At 40.7% G+C, this 21491-nt stretch overlaps 1 protein-coding gene across 1 annotated transcript in view; it reads right to left on the reverse strand.

The window, feature by feature from the left end:
* Nucleotides 1-783: 783 nt before the first annotated feature.
* Nucleotides 784-21491, reverse strand: part of LOC146668354 (inactive rhomboid protein 2-like) — a 37901-nt gene continuing 17193 nt past the window's right edge. Inside the window, exons 2-18 of the mRNA XM_085410251.1 lie at nt 15665-15805; nt 13433-13584; nt 12612-12795; nt 11654-11875; nt 11311-11439; nt 10927-11024; nt 10588-10812; nt 10295-10406; nt 9914-9988; nt 7815-7976; nt 7471-7559; nt 7323-7386; nt 7085-7179; nt 6912-6987; nt 6736-6836; nt 6050-6203; nt 784-1913 (exon numbers count right to left, since the gene is read on the reverse strand). Of these exons, the coding sequence (XP_085266377.1) occupies nt 1482-1913; nt 6050-6203; nt 6736-6836; nt 6912-6987; nt 7085-7179; nt 7323-7386; nt 7471-7559; nt 7815-7976; nt 9914-9988; nt 10295-10406; nt 10588-10812; nt 10927-11024; nt 11311-11439; nt 11654-11875; nt 12612-12795; nt 13433-13584; nt 15665-15787 (2493 nt within the window). The 5' untranslated portion in view covers nt 15788-15805 and the 3' untranslated portion in view covers nt 784-1481. The remainder of the gene's footprint in view (nt 1914-6049; nt 6204-6735; nt 6837-6911; nt 6988-7084; nt 7180-7322; nt 7387-7470; nt 7560-7814; nt 7977-9913; nt 9989-10294; nt 10407-10587; nt 10813-10926; nt 11025-11310; nt 11440-11653; nt 11876-12611; nt 12796-13432; nt 13585-15664; nt 15806-21491) is intronic.

The raw sequence follows: 21491 nt of genomic DNA on the forward strand, positions 1-21491 counted from the left end.
AGAGGTGGATGTCTTTGTTCACACTTTACCCGCCAAATGCACGAGGGCACGTCTGTAACTAAACTCACATAATCCTCCACACAACGGTCAATATTGTGGTTCTAACAGTCCGGGTCAACTCAAACAACAACCCCGAACAACAACAACACCCGTGATGGGGAATCAGTTTCACTTCAGGCTGTCGGGCCTCTGAAACATGTCGTTTCCAAATCTGCTTGTATGTGTGCAGAGAAGTTTGTCCAGGTTTGAAATCATTTCAGAACATTACCGAGTGAAAATGGAGAGGGCGACGCATTTTACGGTGCATTTCACCAACATTTCAGTACCTGGGCGAAACATGGAGGTGATCCCGTGAGTCTGACTGTTTCACAGAGTTGGAAATGTAGTACAAATCTTAATTTGATCTGAGAAAAGCAGCCCATGAGATCACTGCTAAACAAATACCGTTTTCTTGTGTCCATTTTTTTTCACAGATTAAATTAAAAAACAAAACAAAAAAAAAAAAAAACCCCAAAAAAACATACAGTTTAGGCACCGCTGTGTTACCAGACACATACGATCAAATAGTGATTAAAAAGTAGAGCTCAAGTAAAAATTTGTTCGTGGCATTGGCATACGGAGAAGTGGCTGTAAAAAGATCATGCATACACGAGCTCATAAAAGCAGCATGACAACTTGCTTTGGTAGCTGAGGGTCAAAAAATGTCTCATTATTTACAAAGTTGATTACAAGCAGTATTCAAAGTATAACAAATGCCTCTGTTTAAGGCAACTAGGTGCTGTAGACTGAACCGTGCCTTAACTGCTGTTAGTACTTGGATCACATCATTAACTTTAGCATAACATTTCACTGCTCCGGAGACTATCGACATGCCAAGTGCATACGCGCAATGGGCAAATACAAAAACAAAAAAAAAAATACAGCAGCAGACGGCGTCTGTAGTGTTAATCCAGTGTTACCGAAAACAAGGAAGCATCTGAAATGGGCTACAAGATGCTTGATGACCCGCTGTGGTATCGTCGTCCACAGAGTTAAAGGGAAACGACTGTCAGACAGAGTCGTTCAAACCTCCTTCTTTGACTCGGCTTCTTTACTTCAACACGACTCTTCATATACACTGAAGGAGTCTCTCACTCCGTAGATCTTTTGGATCCATCAGCTCTTTGCAGTTTTAATGTCCTGAGTGCCTTTTCCTTTTTTATGTTCATCAGTTAGCAAATTAACATTGCAGGTCGTACCAGACACAGAGGACTAAAAAAGGACTGGATATGTTTTATGGAAGGAGGAAAGTCACCTGACTTTTGAGGAGGAAGTGATCCAGTTCTGGTTGCATGGAGTTTGAGTAGAAAACAATAAAAAAATAAAAATAAAAAAAGAGAGAGAGATTTAAAAGTTCCCACCCAAATGACTGATCACATCATTGCTAGTAGGCCGTCAGCACAGGCAGTTTGATAATTTAGATGTCATCTGTGGCCTCCAGACTAGTTCACCACATGTTCGATGTCGTGGTCTATGTCGTATTTTTCACAAAACTTGTTTGTGATCGGTAAGCAGGTCAGATGCTCCAGCCAGTGCAAGTTAATTCGGCGAATATAAAACCAAACGATGAGGGAAGCGAACAGTCCAACGTAGGCCAATAGCGAGACGGCGATGAGGATACGTTTCCGGTACTTGTCGAATGTCCCGAAGGTGACGTAGGGCAAGAAGGCAAACGAGAGCAGCAGGCCGCTGAGGAAACCGAAGATGTGGGCGATGTTGTCGATCCACGGCAGAAGGCCGCACAGGAAAAGGAAGAGCATGATGCACGACAGTTTAGAAAAGGCTTTCCAGGGCTTCTCCAGCATCTGCCAACCCTGAAACAGCTCAACAAAGAGGCAAGCGAGGAGCCCAAACTGAGACCCCGCTGGACCCACCTGTCAGGAGAGAGAGAGAGAGAAAAAAAGCCAAGTTACACAGGAACTAAAGAGGATTCCTGCAGCATGCACGCTGCTTCACACAGTGTGCACAGAAAACCTAAACGCCTGACGCACTGGACCAACGCATGATAAGCATCAGGTGCTTTTAGTGTGTCCTGTTAGGGGGCAAACAGGATGTCAGGGTGACTCTAACTGCTCCACTTAATTGGCACATTACACAGGCTCACACATGGTGGTAGTAGTGGTGGTGATGGGTGGGAGAGGGGGGACAACTCCTGGAACAACTTTCCAGGAGTTGTCAGAACTGTAAAATTTAATTTATTTTTTAAAAAATAAAAACACATTTTAATAAGATGATTTGTCGAACTGTGTTATTTGCAGAGGAAACCATTAAAGTGAACTGTGTTTGTTTAAATGCGAACCAGGTCTCTGAATTAATCAGTGATTTAACAACAGCAAATAAAGTGCAACAACCAGTTAGCTCGCTGACAGACAGACCAGGCAGACGCGCCGTTTAGGCCCAGAGGAGCAAAGATTTAACCTGATTACCGAATCCTGGCAGCAAGTACCAGGATAGTATTTTAAGTAACAATTATTTAAATCGACTCATTATGAGTGACACTAAGAGGCTTAATGCAGTGTAAACTGTAGTTACTGCAAGTAAGGTAAGGATAAAAACTCACCAGCATCTCTCATAAATTATTCTTTAAAGCAAAGCAGACAGAGGTTCAGAGAAGTTTCTAAGCGACTCTCAGTGCATCCATACTGAAGCTTTCTAACCGTAATGCAGGTTTAGTTGTGCACAGATTATCTTATGTTAAAGATCCAGTTCTGGGGAAGATGTGCAGTATGAGCCCAGGGTCACGCAGTAAAGGTGAGCAGATTAAGGTGACGTCAAAGCTTGGCCTGGTGAGAGGCAGATGGCTAATCGGCAAAGACATTAAACACCCACAAACATTTTTTAAAAAAAGAAAAAAAAAAGTGCACGGCAGTCCACCCACACACCCCACACACGCAGGCTGACACGCTCCTCACACGAGTCGTCGTCACTATTAAACCCCTCATTCAGAAGTAACCTGCTCACTGCTCTCAAACTGAATCAGAAGCTTTGTGTGTTCCCGTATGACTCTCTCATAATCACCTAAATGTTTTTGTACAAATAATCTAATGAATTATATTAAGAAGTGTTCTGACAGACAGACACTCCTCTCCAATTTCTCCTTGAAAGTAACGTATATAATCTCCAGGTATCCCTTTATATTTCTCCAGAAACCACTCTTCAAATTCTTTCACTCAAATACCAAGATAAAGAAGAAAACTCACCGACGTCTCACTGTCAACACGCTGACTTTTGCACTGTTTGGATTGTTTTTCCTGTTGTTTAAAGCTTTTAGGTTTCACATTCTCACAGTGTCAGGATTTAATTAATTCTAAAATGTCAAGTCTATTAAAGTCTCTGAGCGTGAACAGCTTTAATCTAACTGAAGGCAGGTAAATGTGTTGTAATAACTCCACAGTGAATTACTTCTATACTGTTAAGCAGCAGGACAGGAAGCACCTAAAACGGAGCCAAACAAAAGTTTAAAACTGAAACAAAAACTCAAGATAATATATAAACAGTGGACATAATATTAGTCAAGCTGACTCTATTTGTTACAGTAAAAGCAATAAAAACATCGTTTTAAAAAGTTATCCGTTTTAAAGACACCAAACCCCAAAACATGAAAGTCGGGTCGAGAACTGATTTTTTAAAGCATCCAACCTGAGCAGGTGCACCTCCTGAAGTATATCAAAGCCTTTTAATGTAACTTAAACTGCTTGAAGATGTTTTCTGGCTCCTAAGAAAAAAAATGTTGTGGTTGTAAATGTGAAAGGAGGAGGAAGGTATGGTCAGCATACTTTATGTTGTATGCAGCACTTTTACATTTAGCGTACCCTGCACTGGTGGTTAGCAAAGAGACGTTTGACTGACATTATCAAATAATAAATATTCATGCTTGCTCGTCTCTCTGCAGAGCTTAATGAACTGAAACTAAAGTTGTTCCTTCACAAATCCGTAGAGCTCCTTTACTTGTGAAAACTATTATTTCCAGCCACAGCTGCTGTTTGAGCCATTTTTGCTAAAGCCACAGGGGCTCCTTAATTCAACAGTAAAGGGATAATCCACTTAAATCGCCTCCTTAAGTGGCCTCACTGCATGTGCTTCCTCTGGTTATTCCTGGTGCGTGAAGACATGTGAGCTGGTCACTGATATTTAGAACTACAGTAATTGTCAGGTAAAAACAACTGGAGCTCGCTTATAAAATCAAGCCATCGTGTACATAAATGTGTTACATGTTGGTCTCTTTATACATTAAAACTGTCCCCTCTATCAGTGAGGAACTGTTTCGTGTGTGTGTGTGTGTGTGTGTGTGTGTGTGTGTGTGTGTGTGTCTGTCTGTCTGTCAGGATGGACCTGTTCAGGAACGTGTGGACCAGGTCTGGTCTCTGCAACAATCGTCTTTGTTTAAAAGGAAAAACATGAAATCCCATTCACTAAGTACCACAGCAGTGGCCTTTGTTAACCCGCACAATGGCATTAGGCTAATCTCTTAAAGGGGAAACTGGACTATATAGATACATTCAGAAGAAAGCAGGCTTGCTGGTAAAAAGCCCCCCCCCCCCCCCCAACGTTTATTCATTTGTTGTTGGGGTTTGTTTTTGCAAAAATGACAATGAATCACTTAAAGTAGTGACCATAGTAGTGTTACTCTTTAAAAAAAAAAAAGAAAAAAAGAAAAAGAGTGAAACACTACTGCTTCAGGCGAGATCTGCTTTCCTCCTTGTAAATATTTACGTATATGAAATTCAACCACATCGGCTGATTTAATCTAATATTTTCTGGTGAGTTTTTTTTTTTTTTTTTTTTTTTTGTTTTTTTACAAACAATAATGCAGACAAGGCAGACAACAAAGGAACAGCATCAACTATTTAGAGCCTTTTAAAACGACATACAGACATCAGTTAACATAGCATGTAGCTGCAGCTGATTCAGCAACTATTTTCTATCTCACACTTGATCTTGTGTGAGGATTGCCTCAACTTTCCTTCAGCACATCCAGCAGTACGGTTATATGCAACAGAACTGTGAATAACAGGTCACCTTTCTTTCTTTATCCCTGCACAGTCATAACTGATTACCCTGCTGGTTGCTGTGCTGTTACCGGTCACTGAAATGTTGGGAGCGCTGTGACACGTCTTTCTTGGATGCTTTACGCTCGGTTTGGTGGGGCTGCTGCTTTCGCAGTAAAGTTGTCTCATGTGCTGTTAACCCAAGTTCGGTTTCTCCAGGCACTTCCACAGTTAATACCACAAGTGTTTCCTGCACCCCTCTAAACCTCTAGACTAAGATGGTCAATTCTGCTCCAATAATCCCCAACAGGAGAAACCCTCGTCCAGTGAGTGAACTCAACTAAGCTGAGCCACAGAGTTTAGACAGCAGGCACAGAAACTGCAATTCAAATAAGAATGTAACACAAAACTAACGAGAGCTGGAGCTCACACAGGTGACATTTAGACCTGAACTCAGATTATAGTGTAGCGAGAAATACATGAAGTGAAACAGCATGACGGTTTCTCCCTTTAGATAATTTAGGGGGTAAATGAGGAAGAAAGCACATAAGTATATACAATGTCTGATTTTACATCGCAGAAATTTGACAGTGTGAAAGTACCTGTGTGTGTCAAGTGTGAGTGCTTAATCAACAGAAGTACATCCAATCCTGTCAAAAGTCACTGCAACTAAGATATGTTGGTGTTTAGAACAAAGTGTGTGAAAAGCTGTTTTTTCTTTCTTCAGCATCGTGTCCAAGGACACACTGGCATGTGGGCTGGATCGAACCGCGAGCGATTTGCTCCTGAGCCCCAAGTCCCCCACATATACAGACTTAACAGATTAAACAGAGTTTCCTTATAGCGGATGCGACTGGAATATTCACTTACCAAGGACACTTAACTGAAGGTTTAACATAAACTTTCAGACAAATGAATTTAAAAAGCTTAAGTGCACAAAACTTCACATCCTGTGTGCCTTGAAACTTTCAGAGAAAAAAAAAGTGTATTAATGTGTATTTACATATATGTGACGAACTCACCTCGGCTCTGTAGGGCAGGAAGAGGGCAGAGGCGAGGTTACCAGTGATCCCACTCAACATGTAAATGATGGAGATGCGAAGCCAACCTGCCAGCTTCTCCAGGTCCCTCAGTATGGTCATCTGGAACACTACGGACACCACGCAGTGTAAAAGCCTACACACACACACACACACACACACAAACAAAGGTTATCACTGGTAACTAAAACTCCTTTCCACCACTGCATTATCACAAATATGCATTTAGGATTTTTTTTTTTCCCCCATTAAGCTCCTTTGGCTTGTTTGCTCGCCTGCTTTTAAAGGGTTACATCTGAGGGAAATCCCTTGTGCCTGCCTGGTATTAGTATTACAGTTCTCATGTGAGCGAACGTCTCACGAGCACTGGGTCCTCAATTAGAAATGTTTCATTACTTTTGAATCCTCAAGGATGCTGACACAGTGAAACTGCATTAAGTAATCACTCATAGCAAATTAATGAAACAGTTCATTGACTGTGTAAAAGGCTTTGTCATGGCATATTACACAGTCTCACAATATATCATCAATGCTACATTCAGCTGAAATAGCTCATTCATAGATAGACGTGTCAGAAATTAAAAGATCTGTGCAACATAGCCATAAAACATGACCACAGGAAAAATAAATCTTTGTCTTAGGACGTTGCTGCAGGGGGAAGTGCGTACCCAGCATGTAGGAAGAGAGAGAGCCAGAGACGGTAGACTTGATCGGGAACGTCAGGATTAAGGAAGGGCAGCAAGCCGCACACATCATCCAGACAGTGGACCTGTGTAACAACACTGCAGTCAGAAACATACTAAAGAAAAAGACACACACACTCATCATCATGCACACACAATACCTGTGAGCAGAGGGTGGCTTCCTCGTGGAAGTAACCATGCATGAAAGTGCAATACTCTCTGGTTGCGATTTCACATCTACAAATAAATACATAAATAAATAAAATTTTATTTATTTATTTAAAACAGATGACCTCAGAGTAGCAAAGCGCTTTAGCAAACACATGTTTCGCACCTGCCCTTAGTTCCTATGCAGCAGGGCCGTCCTTTGATGTTACAGTCCATGTGTCTGTAGCCTGTGTGACTCCACTTCTTTGGATATGTACAGATCTGACAGCAGCACAGGTAAAACCAAAAAAAAAAAGGAAAAAAAAAGAAAAAGGAAAATTAATATAAAATGTGGTTCAGATGCAAGTGAACACAGAGTAGCAACAGAAAAATGAAGAATGAACGAGGCAGCGGTGGCCCCTCACCGGCCACGTGGTGATGTCATCCTTCCATAAATGAGGCTCTGCAGAGGCAGGCTCCTCACATATTCTGTTCACAACAAGAAAAGCATCAAAGTGGTGAAACGCTGCTGAGTCTTTAATGACACACTTTAATTAAGCTTCATATCCTCACCTGGGGTCCTGGTGACAGACAGAACCGGACGACCTACTGATGTTTTCCATTTGTTCATTGTCCCATTTAATAAAGGTGGCCAGCGTCTCCTGCATGAAGTTATTATACATTTATATTATTATAAATATTTAAGACACAGTTTTCTTTCTCATTTACCAAGCACAGCAAAGAAATGAAAAACGGATTATGTTTCTTTTTTACTGCACACCCAAAATCTGCATCTAAAGGGGAAAAGTTCAAGAGTACAGCAAAGACACTGTGAATGATTAGCACGAGCGTTTAAGTGATTATATGCTTAAAGATTATAAACTCATGTGCACAGGTATGTGTATATTATCACGTACAGAGCAGCCGGAGCTGAGGGTCTGCACACATCCGGAGTTGTCATTCTGAACGCAGCAGCCAGAATCTTTCTCGAGCTCTCTGGCCTTCTCGATCAGGCTGACGATTTGTGCATCCCGACGGATGCAGGGGGAGAATTTTGCCCCCAGGTGGATGAGGTCTTCCTAAAAATTGATGGAAATGATTTTAAAAGATCAAAAAAAATGTGGTAACACACATGCTAAACACAGATTAAGATGATAAAGAAATAAACTGGTGCCTGTCTATCTTTTAAATACACAATTTTCCCCAAAGGTATTTACTCCTGTATCCAAATGTTGATGTTGGCTCTGTTCATCTGGACGTAGCGTTTTTAGTGGGGGAGACGTTTCATCACTCATCCAAGTGACTTTTTCAGTCTCAGCTGACTGCAGGTTCCCTCAACCTTATAAACAGCAAATTTGCACAATGACTGAACGTAGCACCACTGAGGGAACAATGGGCTGTGAGGTCAGTTCCTTGATCATTAATATGCAAATTGTCATGACCATTGATCAACAACCACTGATCAAATCCTGTTGATCAAAGACCACTGATGATTGATCAAGGACCACTGATCAAAGGCCATGAGTACCATTCACAGAAAGTTGGGAAATGGCTGCAATCACAGCATTGTAAGAAGGTGAAGATGCCCCCCTCCTCGATTCAGAGATGGTCTTTCCCTTTTTACGTAAATGGCCTCCTTGACTCAAACCTCCATAATGACATCTCTCACTTTCTCAACAAAATCCAAGGTGTTCTGGATGTGGTGTTCAGAGCTGTCTACAAGCGGGTTGAGGAGATCAAAGCCAGAAACTTTGAGATGTTATAGGTGACCGAGTTGATCATACAGACAATTAGTCTTAAAGGTAAACCCTGTTTATTTATCTTGGGTAAACCATACAGACTTTGTGTAGATTCGCCTGGGTAAAACCTGTGGTATGAGGTCCCGTCAATACCATTGTCTCATTCTAACTGCATCAGACAATCTATCACCCTCTTCCTGTAACCACTTCCTGGGTCTCGTTTCAGGGGTTTGTAAGTATTTACAAATTACATATCACGATGTCATAAGTCACTGGACACTGTGAACATCCACGGTCACCACTTCATGCATAATGGACCTTCCATGTATATGGACATGTGCAGGTATATATGTCTGTATATGTATACATATGTATATTTAGTGTGTACGTGTCTATAAATAGGAATAGCAGTGGTACAATAGCTATATCAAGCTATATAGTTTATGTCTTCCATATTTCCAACTATATCCATAATCACATACTGTGTATGCTACCATTGTATATAGTGTATTATCTTACTTTTTTTCATTGATTGCACTTATTTGTATTTTTGCATTTCCTTCTGATATCTGTACCTGAGCTGAGGTGACGCAATAATTTCCCCGTTGTGGGATCAATAAAGTCTTATCTTATCTTATTTTTGTCACTGAGCAGTGACAAAATTTTTCTCATGATATTCTTCCTTGCACTTATCCTTGTCTGTTGGAAGGATGATAATGTTATTGTCATTACTAAGAAAGGTCCATAAAGTCATGGATGAGCAAGTGTAGAAGAGACTGACTGTCTTAATCTCAACCCAAGTTCATAAGGGTGTGAAGGCAGACGAGTGGATACTTTTGGCAACATAGTGTATGTGCTCATGCATTCAAACATAGAAGTTCCGTTATTTTTCTTAATAAATTACTAAAACCGGTCAGCTCAGCCTCCATTTAAACAATTTACTCTCACAACTGAAACGATCAATTTTAAATGCAGAAAATAAATTGACATTTTTAGGCTTGTAACTTAATAAATGCAGTAAATCATCACTGATAAAACATGAAGTGAGAAAATAAAGTAAATGCACTGGAGGAGGGCAGAAGTGTCCCACCTGAAAACACAGCAAACCTAAACTTCACACCAAATGTGAGCTCCCTTTAGCTGTGCTAGTATCATACATTCTGGCTGTGTTCATTTTACCATATCGACCATTTTTGGGAGCTGTTCCCTTAGGTTTTGCACATCTAGACAAACATCCAAAGCCGTTCTAAGCACATTAATAATACAGCTAAACTTACAGAGCTTGGACCAATCCAGAAGTTCTGTTGTTGGACATACTTAACACTCTCATAAATGCCTTTGTTCTTCAGCACCTACAGAGGGCAGCAGAGCATCACAGTTTACAAATGAGTCTGATCAAGGACTTGTGAGTATTAGCTTGCACAGTAATACACATCTCTTTCTGTGAGTTTTAGGACACAAATACAGCTACTAAAAAGTTGGTAATATATTTACATTGAGTGTTCAAGAGCAAAAAAAGGAATTCTAATTTCAATACTGAGTTACACTACGAAATGTTAACCTTCAATTTTCACACTGATATGAAACCTGTCATGTCAAAAAGTATATTTTCTATTTTTAAATATTGCTCCAAATTAATCTGTGAGATATATACTTACCAGCTCAGTTGTCGAATGTTGTGCAAACCCAACAGGGGCAAACCCATACGTGCAGCAGGCCAGCAATGTGATAACGATGTGGACAAATGTAATCCAGTAGGTAAAGTAGGGTCTGAAATCATGCACACCACAAAACAGTGCTGTGAATCGAGTAACAGCTAAAACAAAGACTAACCAATAAATACTTTCAGCACTTTGTCAGCCTAATTAATTATCTCTCTCTGAATTGTGTTATGTTGATTTAAATCAAGCAAATAATTCACTTGTATATATGCACAGTGCTCATTCCCAACCTGTGGCTGTGGAAGTCGTCCAGCTGCTTCTGGACGTTGCTGCTAATGCTTCGTCGATACTGTCGGTTTAGCCATTTCCCCACAACTCCCAAACCATACTGACGTTTTTGCTTGTCAAACGCAAAGTGCTTCACTTGGGAGGCAATGCGACGTCCGCGACGTGGTTGAGCCATTTCGTGGAATAGTGTTGGCATTTTAGGAGCCTGTGATAAATCCTTACTGGGACTGAGAGGAAGACAGGTATGCAAGACAGAGAAAGAATTAGGGTTAAAAAGGAAAAAAAACAAAACACAATGTGTGCAATTCAGAGACTTTGGTTGAGTATTTATATTTACTCACAGGCTGGAAGGTTGCTCGCAGGGAGCAAAAGAGGCAGACAAGGGAGGCGACTCAAAGACATCATCGGCCATGGAATATAACTCATCACGGACATCACCCTGTACAGAGGTAATGCAGGACACAGAGGACAAAAAGAGAGGGCAGTAATTAACATGTAGTCACATGTTATGTGTTGCTGTATGGGACACACAAACAGCGAGGAAGACAGGAGGACAAAAAAAGAAAAATACAGTCACAGAAAAAAATGGAGGCTGAGAGAAGAAGCAGGTAAACAATGACAATCGAATGAAAACATAGAATTTTGTCAAACAGAGTAAAAGCAAGGAAAGAAACTGCTGCAAAGATCCGGGTGCCAAACGGGTGGCTGCGAGAGCTGCTGCTGACCTTACTGAAGAAGAGCGACTCGAATGCATCTGCAGAATCCACAGTGTCCTCGTCCATCCAGCTGGGCCTGACAAAGCTCTTCCTGGGGAAACTGCGACCAGCCTGTGGGCCTGCCAAGCTGCTGCGACCCTGAACAACAAACACGCCACATGACATGCGGTTCTTCAAGTGCATAAAAAAGGAGAGATTTTAATGATGCTAATAATGATAAAAACAATAAATGCTGGCATTTACTGTCATTTTATTCAAAGGGATGGCTAAAAAGCATGCAAACACAGAGGAAACATTAAAGGCCGGGATTCGAACCAGTGCTCTTGCCACTCTGCTTTTCATTTCCACCCACCCTCAACAGGTTGGACGCAGCTCTGATGCTCATGCGCGCGACGGACTCTCGCTTTCGTTTGGGGAAGCGACTGTACCCGGAGCGCTGGCTGGTGAAGGAGATGAGTGAAGCGACGCCTGGTGTGACCGGACCCCCTTGAGCTGTTTGAGGTGTTCTTGGAGAGCGGCTGTCCAACTCATCCTGGCAGCGGAAGGCTCGCCCTCGTGCCAGGGGGTCCACAATCTAGCAGAAAGAGAGATTAGGGTCAGCCTGATAAAAATACTTCACTGTGACAGTCACGTGAATTTGAACTGGTAAGCATCTTTACATATTCCTACTGTGCCGACGTTGAAGAAGAAGCACTCTGTGGGTGAGCATGACAGGATCATATTTATAACTTACAAACTTCACAGTGCTGACACTGGGAGAGAGAGAACTGCTTTATGTGTTTGTGTAAACGTACATATATGTAGCAAAGAGGGAATGATGGTAGGTGTGTGTAGATGAGGACAGAGAACAAAAAGATGAACAAAATATTGGATGAGTGGAGCAGAACTGTCTGGCACAGACTGAAAGAGAGACATGATTCGTCTGCAGCACAGATGGTCCACGTCTGTAACTATGCAGCACTTTAATACAGTGTCTTCTTGAGAAATCTCTCCACTTCATCAAGTGAAAAAATGCAGGTGGAGAACAAAGAAAAAAAGTTGAGCTTCTTGGCAGTTTAGAAATGGAAAGTCTTAGTAGCTACACATGGAGCCTGCTGTGTGTCATTCTGTTTAGTTTCCTTCAGAACAAAAAGTTTTTCTTTTCTTACAAAAGTATCAGAATATTAAACAGAAAGTGCATCATGTTTCCTGGATGATGTTCTCCACTCAAGTTAAAATTACCGATAAGGTAGACATTTAAATAAAACTGTAGCATCCTAACAGTAGGATAACACACTAAGTGACGCTGTCTTTGTATGACGGTATTATACCCTGGGCATCCTGTGGGCAGCTGGTGAATCCAGGCTCTGGTCGATGCTGGTGGCCGTCTCGGGCTCTCTGTACTGGGGCTTCAGCTTGCCATAGCGCTGGCTGCAGTGGCGCAGGCTCTTCCGGTGCCAGACCTGCTGATTAGTCTCACAGTCTTCGCCCACACCGAACCACTGGGCTGTACTCCTGGAGGGACAGAAAGATTGTTCAGCTAAAAGAAGATATTCACAAAAATGACCTGAAATGTTTAGCATATACCTATTCTTAAAAGCTACATAAACAAGAAATGAAACGAAACATCCGAGTCTTGTTTTTCACCTTATATGAAGAGAGTAGATACTACCACAAAAGAAAAAAATAAACAGTTACATTTTGACACCAAATTACACAATGCAGCTTTGTTCAAGCTGATGTAGCTTGGATAACTTTCATATAAGGGAAGTCAAAAGTCACGTACTGTGCACTCTTAAAGACATTAGTGCACTTTATTACCAAACATTAAATGTCTTGACGCTTGCTGCACGCTCAATGACTGGACTATTAGGACATGTAGTTGATAAATGGGAGTAATTAAATGACTGCAATTAGGATTAGGATTATGAAGAGGAGATTTCTGGATGAATGAATTGTGTGTGCTTGATAGTTTTAGGTGAATGAACTGCAGGGAACAACACCCAGACTTCTTTGAAATACACTTTAGGGGAGAATGCTTACATACATTTGATTTTTTTCTGTCTCCCAAAGCTACTTATGCCTCCACTGTAGGTGGAGTCACACTTGACTCTGAGACAAAAACAACAGCAGAAGCAGCAGCAGAGCTTACTTTCGGATGCTTTGTGAGAGCGATGTTTGTCTGCTAAACTTCTCCCGTCTTTCTCTTGCTGAAAATTCTCCATCTCTATGTCCATCGACGCTCTCTGACACAGAACCGGTCGCTTGAGCACTTGGGGTTTTTTTCAGGGATTGTCGTGGTGGCTGACCAGAAGAAAGGAAGCGAAGAAAATGTTGTCATCAGAAATCTTTGCTGCTATAAAATATATAAGCTATAAAAACTAAATAATATTGCCTGTGCAGGGGGAAAGGCTGTCAAACGATCAGGTTGCAAGTACCTTCATAATTAGGCCATGCTCAATCTCCTTCCAGAGGAGTGAGGACAAATGCCCTCTTTTACACCAGTGGCTCTTAAATGTTATTCAGTTCAATGCTCCAAAAATGTTTGTGCCCCACGTGACAATTTTTAACATCAACAATTTAAAAAGGCATTAAACTCCCCGTTTCTAGCTCCAATAAACCCCCCCCCCCCCCAAAAAAAACCAAACAAACAAAAAAAAAAAAACACACACACACACACACACCTTCTGAAACAAAGCCTTGTTGAGCAGGCTCCAATGGTAACATTGACTGACTCCAATGACAAAAACGTATAAGACTTCCTCTGTAATCATTTTTTCTTAAGATCTAGTTGTTATTACTCTACTTAACTAAAATGCTTTTCATATGTAGTTTTTGTTTTCAGTTTTAGTTCAGAATAATAACACTGCCTCACACATCCTGATTAAGTATTAACTATGGCACATGATGCAGCAAATCAGTACCAAATTTAGGATGATCTAAAATTGTCTTTGTAATGGAAAAGCTAGTAGCATAAATACCTGCAGTGCAAAGCCACAGCACAAATTTACATGTTTATTACACTGCTTGCCTTTTAGAACAGTTTAAATGTGACATGCTCAGTTGAACTCTGAGCACCAACTAATTTGTGTAGCTAAAATGCCTTTGTTTGTGTTGCTAGCATGAGGCCCGCCGTTACAAATATATGGGCTACACAAACTGCCAGATAGTTGTGCCAACAGCCTGCTTGCGAGAGCAAGTGGCAATTACAGAGGCATCGAGGAACACTGTGCTGCTTTAATGTGTTGTAAACTCTTAAAAGTAAAGTACTGCCCATAATCGTTTATTTTCTTCTACTGTGCATCCTGAGTCAAATGATTATTACAAACCATTTATGAAGTAGTCCATCAGCCCATTAATCCATCCATTAATTTTCATAATCGCACAGTGAGTGAAACCGAAAATTGATCTGAACCTTCATGTGAGCTACCCACAAAATATCCAGACATGTTTTTTGGACCATGTTTATGAAGCAGATTGAGAGGAATGTGCTCTTTACTAACACAAAATGAATAAAAAGCCTTTCTTTGAAGAAATTTGTTCAGTAACAATCACAACACTCGGGCTTTTTTTGGCTCTGTTTTAATTCTGTGTTCATTGAGCTGATCTTTGCTTATCTCCGTTTAAATGAAGAACTTTGTGCTATACGCAGGAGTGAGTGATTCACAATGAGTTATTTTACAGGTCACTTTTTAGATTTCGCTACATTACATGTGATGTGAGAGAGTATGGAGCTTGACAGGCCACTAGTAGTAGTAGCACAAGAAAACAAAAGCTAAATAATGGTAGAGTAGAGAAGACATTTGTAAATATTTTCACACATTTTTCTGGGGAGAAAAAACAAGTTATTTTAAAATTGTATAATTGAGAGAAAAAAAAACCTTTTAAACCCTTTGACAACATAAAGAGTATATCAGTATTATGTTTGCCAGTCTGTGCTAATAAGAAAATCACCACACTTTGTGGGTAGTTTGCAGTATTGTAGACCATGTTAACCTAGTGCAGGACAGACTGTAGTGTCCGTGATCAACGTCAGCTCAGATGTAGTAGTCATCAATTTGGATTTCAGCCAGTAACGCTCTTCAGTATCACTTAGCAAATTACACTTTTACTTCAGTTTTTTAGTGGCTAGCCACCGGAAGGCATCCATGATAGTTCATTTAGCATGTACTAATATCTTGTAGAATTCATTGTGTTAAATCCACAGAGAGCAGCAAACTTCAGAGACAACAGAAGCACAGACCTGCTCATGAGTCAGTCTATATTTTCAGAGTTAGGGTCCATGTCAACCCTACGTGTTATGTGACAACACATTTAAATAACTGTTGCATGATACCAAGCAGTGAAGGACAGGGTCAGGTAAAAAAAAACACAACCAGCCTACCTGGGACATCACTGCTTCTGGTGGAGGGATGGCTATTACAAGGCTGGGTGGCTTCTTGCTCTTTAAACGACTATCTGTTCGGCCCTGGTACGGAGGAGGCTCCTCCCCTTCGTGTGATGCCATCCTGTCAGAGTGCTGGAGCTGAAAAAATCATGACAAAACAAAGTTTGTATTATTATTTGATAATCTGCATATATGCATGTCTACGGTGAGTCTCCATACATCAAACCTCCAGTAGGTGCAGAGATTTACTGGCAGGTTAAAACATAAATGGAAATACAGTGTAAGACAAACACGTTGAAGTCCGGACTCTGGGAGAGGCTAATCCATGACTGATACTGCTCCACTGTTTTTGTCTGTCCAGGTCTGCTTTTACTGCATTGGCAGTGTGTTTGGGATCATTGTCATGTTGAAAAATGAAGGTGTTCATAATTCCATCAATTTTGACAACATCCACAACACCACTGGCTGAAATGTAGCCACAAACCATGCCAGAGTATCCACCATGTTTTACAGATAGCTGCAGACATTAATGGTTAGCCTCTCTCCTTACCTCCTCAGCATATTCATTTTTTATGTTTGAATTATTCATAGGTCAGTGTTAAGTAGTGCAATTAAAAAAACAAACCCAGGTTGCTCCAAAAATAGTACAAGACTGGACTGACAATGAATGTAAAAGCAGCCAAAGTCCACAGAAAATCTCTGAAAACTTCAAGAAAGTCTGGGGAACACTTCAAAAATAAAAAATAAAATAAAAATAATTAGAAAGTCAGGCTCCTTGGAAGTAAAATATAAAATAATGAGGTGTGGCACAGTACTGTAGGCTTCAGTATTACTGTTCATAAATATAGTGATTAATGCTTACTTACAAAATGTTGTACTGAAATATATCGAAAGAATATTGAATGCTCTAGCAGAGTCTTTATTTAAACTGGATTTATGAGCATGCATAATATATATTTTTTTATTTTTTTATTTTTTTCCCTCCCAGGTAAGGTCAAGAAGAAAAAGAAAGAAGAAGGACACATAAAGAAAGAGAATAAAAATGTCATATTTAGAAAATGAAATGCTTTTGTTTGCATTTATATCAGGTCTCTGCTGTGGCAGTGGACCTAATGCCTTCCTTCCTACAGCCAACAATAACCGAAAAAAGGAAACCATTACAGTCTATCCAAACAATCAGCCTCTAACAGCAACTGGCTCCCTTCCAGTTCCATCTGCTACTAAAAGGGGAAAAAAAACACTGCCAACTTTCTTTGCTTTTGCTTTCCTTGCTTTTTGATTCAAGGCAATTTCTTAAGTGATTCTTTAAGGCTTTGCACAGAAATTGTGCTGTATTAAGAAGAGAAACCTTCTCTTACATCAAAGTGTTCAGGTCACTTATGCTTATGTAATTTTAAAGGATGAGGAAAACAGGGCAGAATGATACATCTCCCGAGTGTTTCAATTACATGTATTTAGCCAAAACATCAAATAAAGCAATATATTTGTTTAAGTTTATAGTTATAAATATTCATTTTATTAGTAAAATCTCTTTGTAAGAAGGTGATACATGTGATACTACACTCAACAAAAATATAAACGCAACACCTTTGTTACTGCTCCCATTCCCCATGGGATGGACGTAGAGACCTAAAATTCATTCCAGATACACAATATAACCATCCCTCCCAAACAGTGGTCACAAATCAGTCCAAATGTGTGGTAGTGGGCACATCTGCTATATTGAGATAATCCATCCCACCTCACAGGTGTGCCACATCAGGATGCTGATCTGACATCATGAGTAGTGCACAGGTGTACCTCAGACTGCCCACAACAAAAGGCCACCCTGGAATGTGCAGTTTTGTCTCACAGCAAAATGCCACAGATGCCACAAGCAATGAGGGAGCGTGCAATTGGCATGCTGACAGCAGGAATGTCAACCAGATCTGTCGCCCGTGCATTGAATGTTCATTTCTCAACCATAAGCCGTCTCCACAGGCGTTTCAGAGAATATGGCAGCACATCCAACCGGCCTCACAACCGCAGACCTCGTGTAACCACACCAGCCCAGGACCTCCACATCCAGCAGGTTCACCTCCAAGATCGTCTGAGACCAGCCACCCAGACAGCTGCTGGAACAATTGGTTTGCACAACCAAACAATTTCTGCACAAACTGTCAGAAACCGTCTCAGGGACGCTCAACTGCATGCCCGTCGTCCTCATCGGGGTCTTGACCTGACTCCAGCTCGTCGCCGTAACAGACTTGTGTGGGCAAATGCTCACATCTGATGGCGTCTGGCACGTTGGAGAGGTGTGCGCTTCACGGATGAATCATGGTTCACATTGTTCAGGGCAGATGGCAGCTGAGAATGTCCCAGTTCTTGCATGGCCAGCATACTCACCGGACATGTCACCCATTGAGCATGTTCGGGATTTGCTTGACCGGCGTATACGACAGCGTGTACCAGTTCCCACGAATATCCAACAACCTCGAACAGCCATTGAAGTGGAGTGGACCAACATTCCACAGGCCACAATTGACAATCTGATAGACTCCATGCGACGATGTGTTGCACTGCATGAGGCAAATGGTGGTCACACCAGATACTGACCGGTTCTGGGTCCCCAGACCCCCAATAGCGCAAAAAACTGCACATTCCAGGGTGGCCTTTTGTTGTGGGCAGTCTGAGGTACACCTGTGCACTACTCATGATGTCAGATCAGCATCCTGATGTGGCACACCTGTGAGGTGGGATGGATTATCTCAATATAGCAGATGTGCCCACTACCACACATTTGGACTGATTTGTGACCACTGTTTGGGAGGGATGGTTATATTGTGTATCTGGAATGAATTTTAGGTCTCTACGTCCATCCCATGGGGAATGGGAGCAGTAACAAAGGTGTTGCGTTTATATTTTTGTTGAGTGTATATCTTTTCTGGAAATATACAACATCATGAATGAGTTATTTATCAAAAACAACTGAATGCGAAAAAAGAAATGGAAATACAGCACTAGTGAAAAGTTTGGACAATTAAATACCTAAATATTTTAACTAAGTGATGCAAAAATGATGTAATTATGAGACCACAGGCAGCCCTGCTCATTGATTTTTAAACAGTTAGAGGGATAGCTCCACCACACAAGAAAATCAGTCATACTGTGACTCTGCTCAATAAGGAGACTCTAAAAGAATTAAAGATCTTTGACTTCGAATGAAAAAGCAGCTGATAAACAATGATGTCACATAACGGTGATCAATAGTCTCCGTTAATCATGATACATTCGAGGTGGTGAGTAATCGCTATTGTTTTCTCAGCTTATTTTATTGATTGAATGTAATAATGGTGATCTAATAGCTTAAGCTTCTCCTACTAATGCATGCATTAAAGAATAAAACAAATACCTGTATTTATATTTTTATAATGCAATTGCAATTTTGTCAGTTGTAAGAGCAGCACACACAGCTAAATAATTAGAAACTTGATATTTTCAAATCAATGCACTTTAGTTAATTTTCAAGTTCTAAAATGTCAATCTCAGTTTTATATGTAAAAACAAACAAAACAAACTACAATTAACACTTTTTTACAATTTAAATAATGTGAATTAAGACTAAGCAATAGCAATATAAAGTTTTCAATCATGCAGTGCTGTTTCTGCCAGTCTCAAAGTGAATCATTTCTGATTTCTGACTTTAGTTCAGACAAAAACAAACAAACGTGAAAGTCACTTTGAGCTGCCGCTTCAACCATTTACACTACTTACAGTTTCTGTTAATGTAAGCTGTGGAGATTATGTGCTTATATGGTAAATGGTAAATGGCCTGTATTTGTATAGCGCTTTTCTAGTCCCTAAGGACCCCAAAGCGCTTTACACAACCTGTCATCCACCCATTCACACACACATTCACACACTGGTGATGGCAAGCTACAATGTAGCCACAGCCACCCTGGGGCGCACTGACAGAGGCGAGGCTGCCGGACACTGGCGCCACCGGGCCCTCTGACCACCACCAGTAGGCAACGGGTGAAGTGTCTTGCCCAAGGACACAACGACCAAGACTGTCCAAGCCGGGGCTCGAACCGGCAACCTTCCGATTACAAGGCGAACTCCCAACTCTTGAGCCACGATCGCCTATCAATAAAGCTCCACACCACACTGTAGAAAAATACTCAAAGGACCAACAGGATGACTCCTTTTAATATCACTTTGTCTCACTGTCAGTGTTTACTAACAACAAATCGTATTTATTGAATTGCATTGCGCGGATGACACAAATGACATATCCTCAACTTCGTTAGCCAAGTTGATGGAACGGAGCTCGTGAAATAGGACTCATTATTGTCTACACAGGGACTGAATTATACCGTCAAACTTACTTATCTTTGTCTCCCTGTCTTTACAAATCTCAGTTAATGGTGTAGCAAGCAGCCAGTCTATTCCTGGAGCTCAGAGTGTTTCACATAGCATTACACAGTGCATTTCCAGAGAAATTCAAGGCATTGCAGACATAAAACACCACACTGAACATAATGTCATTTTGCTTGGCTTGGCCAAAACATCCATTATGTCATTATGGTGTTCAGAGCCCTGAATGCTGTCCTGGAGTTGTGGTTTATAAAATCAATGCGAGTCCCTGAGTGTCTGGGACAGGAACGGCTGCAACATGGAAACCTGACACCAGCTCGGCCTAGTTTCCACTACAGAGCTGAGGAATGGCTGCGCAGGGCTAACCATAGTGTAGGCAACACTTACTCTGTCCACATACAAACAAAAAACACCATTTCTAAAATACCTTTATGTTATTACGAGTGTACATTTCAACACAGATCTCAATTAGGTGTGCTAAATATTTGAAGCTTAGACAGAATGCCTGGTTCAGCCCTCCAGAGACAGAAGAGGTTACTGGCAATCCAGCCTCTGGTTCAGTAGAGTAGTGGGCAGGGGCTGGAAATCACTCAGATAATGAAATAGCTAGGAATTTAGCTAATGGATGGAGTACTCGGGTCTAACCAAGTTTATCAATGTATGCAGGCAGTTGTTAGGGTCCATACTAGAAAACATATGGGTACAGATTGTAGAAGGATAACAGCGACATATAAAGAATAGAAACACAAGAATTGTATTAATTTTTGCAATGTTTCCCCCCCCACATACACTTTACTTGCTGCCAAGGTAATAATAACTGTTATCCAATTAATTTGTGTGTTTATTTTTACTCCATTTGTATTTTTTTAAATCTGAAACTATCACTCACCCTTCACACTCATTTTGAAAGCTCACTTGACAACATTTTTTGAACCCTGGACCTTTCACACAGAGAGAGCAGATTTACTTGAACTTCAATTATAATGATGTGTCTCTGTGATATAAAAATAGTGATATAAAAACAAACAAATACACAAAAAACCAAAATGAAAAAACGAAACAGAAACCAAGGATTTGTTTCCTAAGCGTCCTTTAAGCCACTTCAGTGGGACTTTAAGCCACGTCAGCCTTAGACTAGTCTAACTCTAATACAAGTATAATGCATTATCCACCACTTTATGTTGCAACTCTACATGCATTATTTTACAATTGAGCATCATTTTAAGCTAATTTAACAAAGATGTATTTTAGCTTCTGTTATGATAACAGAACATAACACAGCCGTGTCAATTGTTAAGAAATGTTGGTATGACAGCTGAAATCAACAGCAAGAAAAGGATCCTGGCATCCAACTTTTCAAGTTGGTCAAAAAATTTTTTTTTTTTAAAGAAATTTGGAAAACAAAGAAAACAAGTCCGGATCCTGTTCAACAAAATGTCAAAAGGCATTCTTGTTTGTTCTTCTGTAA

Source organism: Rhamphochromis longiceps, linkage group LG6 (genome assembly GCF_057381845.1).
Source record: "Rhamphochromis longiceps isolate RC_006_pf linkage group LG6, R_longiceps_female_GT1.1, whole genome shotgun sequence".
NCBI lineage: Eukaryota > Metazoa > Chordata > Actinopteri > Cichliformes > Cichlidae > Rhamphochromis > Rhamphochromis longiceps.